This window comes from Arvicola amphibius, chromosome 6 (genome assembly GCF_903992535.2).
Source record: "Arvicola amphibius chromosome 6, mArvAmp1.2, whole genome shotgun sequence".
Lineage (NCBI taxonomy): Eukaryota > Metazoa > Chordata > Mammalia > Rodentia > Cricetidae > Arvicola > Arvicola amphibius.
In genome coordinates this window covers 12,221,382-12,231,727 of record NC_052052.2, presented here as the reverse complement: position 1 = coordinate 12,231,727, position 10,346 = coordinate 12,221,382, and the positions used below count along the sequence as shown (strand labels likewise).

At 50.7% G+C, this 10,346-nt stretch overlaps 1 protein-coding gene across 9 annotated transcripts in view; it reads right to left on the bottom strand.

The window, feature by feature from the left end:
• Window positions 1–5,957: 5,957 nt before the first annotated feature.
• The window catches only part of Arhgef10l (Rho guanine nucleotide exchange factor 10 like), a 129,688-nt gene continuing 125,299 nt past the window's right edge, over window positions 5,958–10,346 (bottom strand). For all 9 annotated transcript variants that reach the window (XM_038332804.1, XM_038332808.1, XM_038332806.1 and 6 more), the window contains 2 exons: window positions 8,528–8,650; window positions 5,958–6,988 (listed from right to left, as the gene is read on the bottom strand). In XM_038332804.1, coding sequence (XP_038188732.1) covers window positions 6,447–6,988; window positions 8,528–8,650 — 665 coding nt within the window. In that variant the 3' untranslated portion in view covers window positions 5,958–6,446. The remainder of the gene's footprint in view (window positions 6,989–8,527; window positions 8,651–10,346) is intronic.

The window sequence follows — 10,346 nt, the reverse complement described above, 5'->3', positions numbered from 1 at the left end:
CCAGTGTCATCCACCGGAACACACAACCCACTGAGATGATTCAGAGGGTAAAGGGCAAAGGACATGTGCAGCCAAGCCTTCCTAGCTGAGTTCAATCCCCAGATGGTGGAAGAAGAGACCTGACCCTAAATTTAAATTGTACTCTGATATCTACGTGTGCTATGACATCACACCCCCAAATTCCACATACACACATATGCACACAAAATAAATAACAGTATAATAAGACAAATTTTTAAAAGAAAAACCACCTTTTGGCCACAGAAGGCAGGCTGTGGAGGCTCTGCCATCCCCACAAGACACTGGAGTCACATCTTTGCTGAAATGTATGTACTTTGGTAGGGACAAGCCAAGAGTGTTGGTGGCAGCAGAGCCACCCCCACTCAGAGGGCCTGACATGGCACTGACCCCCAGAAGGATCAGCTGACCTCTGCCAGAGCCCAGGGTTTGGAATCAGGCCAGTGTGAAAGGAAACACAGCCTCAGTAGAGATCCTGCCCGAACCAGAGCTTGTAAGTCAGCTAGGCTGACCACAATCTATACATCTAGCATGGTGTTTGACCTGTGACCTCCAGCTCCCCTGCCTCCCTTAATATCTATTTTTTTCTTTTTTTCTTTTTTTTTTTTTTTTTTTTGGTTTTTCGAGACAGGGTTTCTCTGCAGCTTTTTTAGAGCCTGTCCTGGAACTAGCTCTTGTAGACCAGGCTGGCCTCGAACTCACAGAGATCCGCCTGCCTCTGCCTCCCGAGTGCTGGGATTAAAGGCGTGCGCCACCACCGCCCGGCCCTATTAATATCTAAATATGTATTGAGACAGCAGGTCTCAAGGACCTGTGAGGACATCCTTCTTGCCTGTCTGATTGGCTGAGGACGTCTGGACGCTCTGGAGTTTGTCCCTTATCCAAGGTAACACTCAATGCATTGAAAGAGCCAAGATTCAGTCCCAGATCTGGGCAGATCAAAGCCCTGCCCTGCTGAGCCAGCCTGGCTGCCTCCAGGAAGCTTCCTACTGTTGGTCATGTTCTTTAGCACATCCTGCCTCCTGGATGGGGTGTGTTCCCTGAGGACAAGGACTGTCACATGACAATAGAGACAAGGCCAAGAAAAACGTTTAGTGTAGTGGGGCAATTTGTCTGAAATCTAAATCCAGGTTGTGTGTGCGCGCGCGCATGCACATGTGCATGCGGGCATGTGTGTTTTTATGTGCATGCAGAAGCATTTGTATGTACAGATGTGCATGCTTGTGGGAGCATGCTGTTCTGTGACACCATTCCTGGGGTGACATGAATGAATGTCTACTCACCCCAGAGAGGGAACTGACAACAGACCAAAGTATGGATACTTCCAAAGTCCATCTCTGTGAACCAATGAGTTTTATTGGGGTTGCTTATAGGAATATGGGTGAGGGGTGACTTACAGGAGCAGAAATGACTGAAGACAGTTGCATCACCTAAGTCCACCCTAACACGGGTGACAGTTCACAAAGCTGGGAACCTAGAGCACACTGCACAGCCTGTGGGCAGCTCAACAAGTTGGAACACGTCCTTTCCAGGGCAGCGGGGGTTGTCTGAGAGTGTCTCCCAGCTGTCCTTACTTATAGATTCTTAGGGAGGGCGGAGCCTACTGAATCTGCTTAGCTTCAGGAACTTCCTTAGCTGTTTTTGAATTGTTTACTTCCTGTCTTTAGGAGCTTCTCTGCAGGATGTGGATTTCACCTCCTCTAAGAAAATCCTGTTGTTTTATCTCCCTATACACATCCTGTGTTTTACATCCCATGTTTTACAAAGTTCCCCCCCCCCAACATGGAAAGCTTTAACTTCAGGAGAAGCTGCTGCACACAAAATACATACATGTTCTGGTGTGGCTTTTGGTTTTGGTGTGTGTGTGTGTGTGTGTGTGTGTGTGTGTGTGTGTGTGTGCGTGTGTGTGAGAGAAAGTGTGTAAGCGTTTGGATGTTTGAGTGACTGCTTGAGTGTGTATGTCTGTAATAAGAGTGTTGAGTCTGTGGGTACATGTGTCACTGTATGAATGGGCACGTAACTGAGGGTATGTGGGTGTGTATGAATGAATGTGTGAGTGTGTGAGGGAGCATGTATGTGTCAGTGTGAGTGGATGGGCATATATGAGTGTACAGGTCAGTAGGTAGGTGGGTGGTGGGTGTGCCGCACAACCTACAAGAAACTACGTTGTGACCACGATTTATGTCCCTTGGGTCCACGTGTGGAAGCTATGAGCTTGTGTAACGATACATGGAGGTAGGACCTTTGGATGCACCTGACTCCTAGTGCCGGACAGACCAGCTCCAACAGCCTCTGTGGATCCAAGCTTCCCACCTCATTCCATGCACTATGGTTTATGTATGCTTCCTTTCAGGTTGACATCTGGTGGGGGGAGGTGATAGGACCTTTAAGAGGAGGGGCCCAGTAAGATGTAGTTAGGTCATGGTGATGCTACCATTAGGATTAATGCTGGTCTCACTGGAGTGGGTCAGGTCTCATGGGACTAGATTCATTCCTGTAAGAATGAATTATTGTTGAGACAGGCACCTCCTGAGCCCTTCTTCTGTACACACAGCCACCTTGCAATGTCAGCCACCACATTCTGCCTAGAGCTGAGAGAAAAATAAACCTCTTTTCTTTATGAAATGCCCAGATTTTGTTAGTTTGTTGTTAGCATGAATGGAGACATTGTGCCAAGCCTTCACAGCCTTCATTGAGCTTGCTGTTTCGCCTCCCAAGACTCCTGAGACTGGCTCTCCCTGTACCAGACAGCTTCTCAGATCTGCCCCCAACTGCTGCACACTGAGAGAGCTCAGCCAGGGTGGTCACGGAGCATGCCTACATGTCCCCAGCCTGAACTCTGAACCTGGATGACGGCACAACCCTCCCCGAAGGCTCCTGGTTCCACACATTCCCCCCAGAGTCCCCAACAAGGATGGCTGAAAAACTGAAGATGGCCAGGTATAGTGTCACTTACCTAAAACCCTAGTACTTTGAAGGCAGAGGCAGGAGGACTATAGGTTTGAGGCCAGCCTAGGCTTCATAATGAGACCTGTCTTAATAAATAAACAAATGAGCGAATGCATGAATCTAAACAAAACCAACTCAAAACAGAGGGGTCATTCCCTATGAAAACTCTCTAGTGGCCTCTGTCACCAAGCCCACACCATCTGTCCTCTGCCCCCTTACCACCTCCATAGTAGGTTAACCCCTACTTTGTCTTCTGCTCCAGCCTGGAATGTTCTAGACCCAGAATGTTCTCCTGCCCTCCCTCCTTCTCGGTCTTTGCTCAAACCCATCCCCCCATCCCATGTGGCGTCCTTCCAACTCTATTCAACACCCTGACCCCCACCCCTGAAGAGTCCTTGTCTCTCAGCACTGCCTCTCTGAAGTGCCAACACTAACTGATACTTTCTGTTCCTCTGTAGAATGGGGGTGACTGGGGTGACCGAGGGGATACAGCATTTACCTTCTTTACCACACTCTACCCAGAGGCCACTTTGAAGCCGGTCTCAGCACACGACAGGTACTGAGTGACGTTGAACTGCCTGACAGTCACCAAGGCCTAGCTGCCCCTCTGCCGGGACTCAGAGAGGTTAAGGATCTTGCTGGCCACCACAAGAAAGGGAAAGGGAGCTGGCTCACTAGTATGGTCTGCAAAGTGTCTCTCTGGAGGAGCTGTATGATGGTTGAGAGTCTGGTGAAAGACCTCAGTCCTGCTTGACTTTGGACCTGGAGCTTGCTGGGCACGTTCATTATATCCTATGAGCCTCCAATCCTTTGTGTGCAAAATGACGCCAAGAAGGGCAGCTGTTAAACATGAGGAGGACCCGGAGCACCAAGGCCTCCTCTCTCAGGTACCACCACCACACCCCAGCTGCCGTCATGTGTAGTCAGAGGGTTGACAGATGCAGTCAGTTCATTGGAGTAACAGTGGTGAATGACGGTGATACACAGGCCCATTCGATCCCGGGTCCCCTCCCAATGAGGGAGCTGGAAAACAGAATACCCTGTTGGCCACCAGCTCCTTCTCAAAAGGGGAGACTTCTGCCACCAATTCTTGGGTCAAGGATAAAGGGACAACCACACATCTGCTACAACACAGCTTTCCACAGACTCAGCCCTGGGGACCCTCAGCAAGATGGTACCTGTCCCGATTTCATAGGAAACCAAGGGCATTCGGGGAGCTACACAGCAAGTGCTTGGCAGAGCTGACCTAGAGTCCAGACCGGCTTCTTATCCTACACAGCTTCTCCTTGTCCATCACTGTCCCAGGAACATCTTGGCCAGCACTGACCAACAGGCTAATGATACCTGTGTGGAGTCCCATCAAAACGGGGTACTTGAAAATCAATACAGCAGCAGAAAAGAGACTGTAATTCTTCCACCCCATGACAGTGGACAGTGATGGCTCTTCCTCCACCCCACGACAGTGGACAGTGGTGGCTCTTCCTCCACCCCACGACAGCGGACAGTAATGGCTCTTCCTCCACCCCACGACAGCGGACAGTGGTGGCTCTTCCTCCACCCCACGACAGTGGACAGTGATGACTCTTCCTCCACCCCACGACAGTGGACAGTGGTGGCTCTTCCTCCACCCCACGACAGTGGACAGTGGTGGCTCTTCCTCCACCCCACGACAGTGGACAGTGGTGGCTCTTCCTCCACCCCACGACAGTGGACAGTAATGGCTCTTCCTCCACCCCACGACAGCGGACCGTCGTGGCTCTTCCTCCACCCCACGACAGTGGACAGTGATGGCTCTTCCTCCACCCCACGACAATGGGCAGTGATGACTCTTCCTCTGATACAAAATGGGAAACTGAGGCTAGAGATGTTGCCCATCAAATCCATAGTGAGAGTGGGAACCAGGCCCTTCCACTCAGTGGCTCCTGGAAATCTGGTGTCTCCTCTGCCCCCTGGAGACCTACTGGACTCCTGCCCTCCAGCAATGAGTCACCTCCTGATAGCCTGCTTGCTCCTCTTCTTCATCTGCAGCAGCCTTACTCAGGGTCTGTCCGCACACTGAAGACCACACACTTCCTGTGGGTCACCTCCATGGCCCCACAAACTATGATAACTGGCAGGGTAGAAACTCAGAAATGAATGAATTAATGGATGGATGGATGGATGGATGGATGGATGGATGGATGACTCTACAGAAGCTTAAATCCCTTTGGGCTTTTCCATTGGGTCCTCGGCCCTTCAGAAAACAGGTTCTCAGTGCACTTTGTGGGTAGGCCTAGATGAGAGTTCTGCCTCATGTCTCTCAGTACCTGGTTCTGCCATCCCCAAGTACTGAGGGAAAACTCATGGACATGGATGGACAGACACATAAGCAGATGACGAGGGGAGAGTGGATTGGAAGGTGGAGGAGATGCTGCCCTTGCTAGCAGTGGCTTTCGACTTTATTTTTTTCTCCCTGCTTGAACTCTCAAGATGGATGGAACCAGGAGAGGTAAGAGGTCCCGTCGTTGCTCCTCTCTGGCAGCCTGCCATGGGTACACCTGGTATTCATCAATGTCTCCAGATTCAGGAGCAGCCCCTCCCAGCTCAGGACCTTGGGCCCCAGCTACTGAGGAGTCCATGGGCCACCCTCTTCTCACTGCCTGAGGGAGGTGACCAGCCTTTCTGCCATGATAAAAATGGTGGTCATGTATATTGTCCAACCTGTTCAGTTCTCATCTACCCGGCAGAGCTCTTCCAGCCACACCTGAAATGTGGCTAAGAGATGATGGACCAAATCATTAATATGCAAATTAGGCGGTTGTGGATGGCTACTGAGAACTGCTTTAGCCAGTGCCTTCCGAGGTATGTTCCTGAGTGGCCTCCAACCGAGTCCTAGCGCGATCCTTCATGCTGGAGCAGGGGAGTCCCTGGTCCCCAACATCTCCTGATTGGCAAAACTCATTCACGGTGTCCCACTCCCATGACATTCCATAAACCCCACAGGGCCCACATATCTCTTGCCTTTTATTCCAGCACCTCCCAGAGACCCATTATGTACAGATTGTATTTATACACATATAATATACATCGAACATAAGTATTCATATATATATTCACACGCTAGCACACATGCTCAGACACTCACACATACATCCTTCCTGGAGGGGCACGGCCACCTCTTAGCCTCACTCAGCCCCAACAAAAGGTTCCAGGTTCAGCAGGCAGTGGTGAGGTTTTATGTTTTTTGCTTCAAAAACAAAACAAAACAAAAAGGCCATATTCTCCGAGTGTGTTCTTCCATTCCCCAAGACCTTAAAACCCACCCCAAAACATTCTGAAGTTTCGTTTCCAGAGGTTTCCCTCTGTTCTTCAAGGCCTCAGTGGAGAATCCAGACCTGTCTTGTGGCCTGTGCAGGTTCCTGGGGGGAACTCAGCTGGGCCAAAAGGGGTCCCAGCATGTCTGCAGTGGTCCAGCCGCCCTGTGACCTCCAGCTGGGCAGCTATAGAGCCAAGGGCACCTGCCAGATAAGAAGTGTGCTGTCTGTCTCGCTGCACGGAGCCGGTCGCCCACTCAGGCCTCCTGGAGCACTGCCAAAGTGGCGATAGCCTTGCCCACCAGAGATGATGGCCACAGAGCAGATCTCCTTGCGGTGGGCATCACGGGCACAGGGCCGGCTGCGTACCCAGACATCAGGGTCATCGGCCATCTCATAGATGGAGCCATCTTCCTCACTATGCTCCAGAGCTGAACTGTCAGTGGGTGCTGGCTCCCGCACCGACAGCAGGGGCCCCGGGAGGTGAGCCGTGGAGCGCAGGCGGTATTGGAGCAGGATGCCCTTCTTGCGGGTTAACTCTCGGCCTGGGTGGCTGTCAGGGGCGGGCACTGGTTCGTGAGATTGCCCGTCTGGCTTGTCCTCCTCAGCCTGAGGCCCTTCAGTCTCTTCCTGGTCACTCCGTAGGATATCAGGGGCCAAAATGCTCATGGCCACAGCCAGGAAAGCCACAGGTCCACAGTGACCATTGAGAGACACCATGCCTTTCCCTATGAGAACGGAGTAGAGGAGAAGGGTCAAGAGACAGATCATTAAGGGAGACAGCCAAGTACTTCTGGGGAACTTTCTGGGTGGGTAGGACATTTTCTTCTGCCATCTATGTTGGCATCTCCCCAGAGGTCATGAGATCTGTCTATGCCATGCTTCACGGCATGACTTTACAGAGTGGGACCTGTTATATGATATATTATTTTAACTATGTAAAGATGTTTTACATTTCTGCTGCATTTGTTTAATTACAAAAAGATGTGTTGCTGTTTCACCTTGCCTGCCTGAGGCACCTGATTGGTCTAATAAAAAGCTGAATGGCCGATAACTAGGCAGAAAAAGGCTAGGCAGGGCTGGCATGCAGAGAAAATAAGTAGGAGGAGAAATCTAGGCTCAGGAGGAAAGAGAAGAAGAGAGGAAGGAACGAGGGAGACGAAACCAGCCAGCCTGACACAAGAAATAGTGACAGAAAGACAAGCGGAAGGAAAGAAAAGTAAAAAGTTAGCCCCAAGGCAAAAGGTAAATAAGGAGAAAAAGGGCAATTTAAATTAAAAGAGCTAGCCAGAAAGGAGCCTAAGCTAGGCAGAGCATTCATAAGAAGTCTCCATGTCATGATCGGGGAGCTGGCTGGTGGCCTAAAAGGAAAAGCCTTTGACAGGGGCCATCCTCCATCTCCCGTGGAAATGGCCTCACTGATAACTTCCTCCAAACTCCACCCAGAAAGCCAAGTCTTGTAAGAGGCTCTCCAGCTCCCCCTTCCAGCCAAGCGCCAGCATCCACATCGCACCCTGTCTGCATCCTCCCAGGGAAGTGGTACTGAGCTACTCCTTGATCTCACTCCAGCACAGCACCCTCTGCCTGGACCAGAGCTGTCCTGGACACTACCTGCCTCATGCATCCCGTGTCCCACCCAACCTGGGTGCCATCTTTGCATGAGCAAATTGCTCTAGTAAGTGCATCGTGAAGACAGGACACCCAGAAATCTGGGAGTCTAGAAGAGGGTAGAGGTCTGGCATGGTTGGCTCAGGCTGGTTCCTCCCTCTCATCCCCATGCTAACCGGCCACTAGAGGAAACTACAGTCTTCCCTTTCAAGGCAGAGGCAAAGGGGGCCAGAGCTCTAGTGTCTAAACACCAGGGGTTTCCCCTGTCCCTGTTTCTGTTCTATTAGGCCTAGGGTCACAGGTCAGGGCAGAGTGGCTGTCACAGCTGACATGGGCCTATCCCCAGAGCCCACACTTCTACCTCTGATACAAAGAAAGGCAGCAGGGCCCAGCAGAGCCTCTGTCATTCATCAAGTGCCTTGGTCAACACTCAGATTCTCTGGCCAGTGTGAACTTCTCCACCCAGATCAGAAAAGCAAGAATCAGAAGGTAGAAGGTGGTATCCTAGGCTATCATTTTACCAGGCCCTGGCTCAGATAAGAGGGACAGAGAGGCTGGACTCTACCATGAATCAGTAGGTATTGCAGATGTCTGGGCCCAGTTCCCCCTTATCCCTGAAGTCAAGCCCCAGACCCACCGAGACAGCCCTGGAACCTCACCTGTGATCTTGGGGATGCCCTCCAGCCGGGGCACGGGCAACAGGACAATGACACCCTGGTCAGTGCCTACCCAGAGCAGACCCTGGCAGATGAGGAGGCTGGTGACACACAGGTGCTTCTGGCCTGCAGAGAGGGACAACATGAGCTCAGTTCATCCCGGGGAGGGAGCTGTACAGCCCAGACTTCCTCCAAGACAAGTGGGAGGGTGCTGGGGTTAGGACATGGGTACCCAGTCAGACCTCAGTTTCCCCATGTGTAAAGGAATTGCTGTGAGGACAGCAGGGTAATGCCTCAGGGCACAGTGCCTGGCCAATGCGGGCTCTATGTGTCAGGGCTCAGTTGCCTGGCACCCGGGGACAGTTGGGTGTCCTTTTGAAAGTCACACCCAGCAAGCCAGGCTGCAAGCCAACAAAGAGCCAGTGTGACAGTCTGTAATGGGTAGAAGTTGGAAGCAGTGGTACGTACTAGAAGGGGACCAGGACAGAGTCTGTAAATAGGACTGCTGCCAAGTTACCCCAGGCAGATGGGTGGATGAGTAGATGTATGGACAGATGTATAGATGAGAAGAAGGGTGGATAGGGGCGTGGATGTAAGAGTTCACTGGGCAGTGGGTGGATGGGTGGATGGATGGATGGATGGATGGATGGATGGACAAGTGCATAGATAGACAGACTGGTAAATGAATAGGTGAATGGGTAAGATGAGTGGGTGGATGATGGATGGATGGACAGATGGATGAAAGGAAGAAACTGGATGGAGAGATGGATGGGTAGGCAGACGGGTAGGCAGACTGGCAAGTGTGTAGATAGATGGACAGAGAGATGGATTAAACAGTTAGTGAATGGATGGCAGGAGGTACAATGGACAGACAGATGGATGGATGGACGGACAGACGGACAGATGTATGGATGGATAGACGGATGGACAGATTGGCAAGTGGTAAATGAATGGGTTGGTAGACAAATAGATAGATGAATAGATGGGTGGACAGATGAGAAAAAGGGTGGGTAGATGAGTGGATGGGTGGATGTGCGCACGTGCGTGCACACACACACAGTTGAGCACAGCTCTGAGACAGTAGTACACAGTCAGTCACTGGAGGTGCATTGAGTAATATTTAGAATTAGTTAAAGGCCCTAGACTCTAATGTGCTAAGTTCCATCCCAGATACAAACCCCCAAAATAACAAAAAAGGGCCAAGAGGGAGCTGTGGATATGCTGCACCCCACATGCCTCATGTTCCTTTTCATAAGCTCCCGAAACCCCAAGACCAACAGCGGCTGGCACTGGAGGCATCCTCATCCCAACCATAGCAGAAGCTTGACAAATAGAAAGCAGGTGGAAGAGAAGCCCAACAAGACCACAGGGGTGAGAAATGGCTTCATCTAAAGGCTTCATTCTGGAGCCCTCTCCTTCCACCTCAAGAAAAAGAGCGAGACACTTCACAAACAGTCCAAAAGAAAAAAATTCTAATGGGGGATAAATATTTGATCATAGAGACTTAATACACAGGGCTCAGCTCACCCTGGCCATCTATCTGGAGATATACAACTTTTAAAAGCTCAGGCTCTCGGAGAACATTTTATTAATGACCTGTCTAGTTAAAAGGAGGAGGGAGTTTAGGTTTAAAAAAATGCATTAATACCAGTCGGGTGCTCGAGTGGAAGGAAGGGTGGGGGAAGGATGCGTGATAAATTTTTTAACACGCCCTAAAAAAATCCACACTTAGAGGAAGAACAAATTTATTACTAACTATGCAATTATTTCATTTGGTGGTGTGGGGGAGAGGAAATACTTAAAAGCCTGTTTTAAATATCTC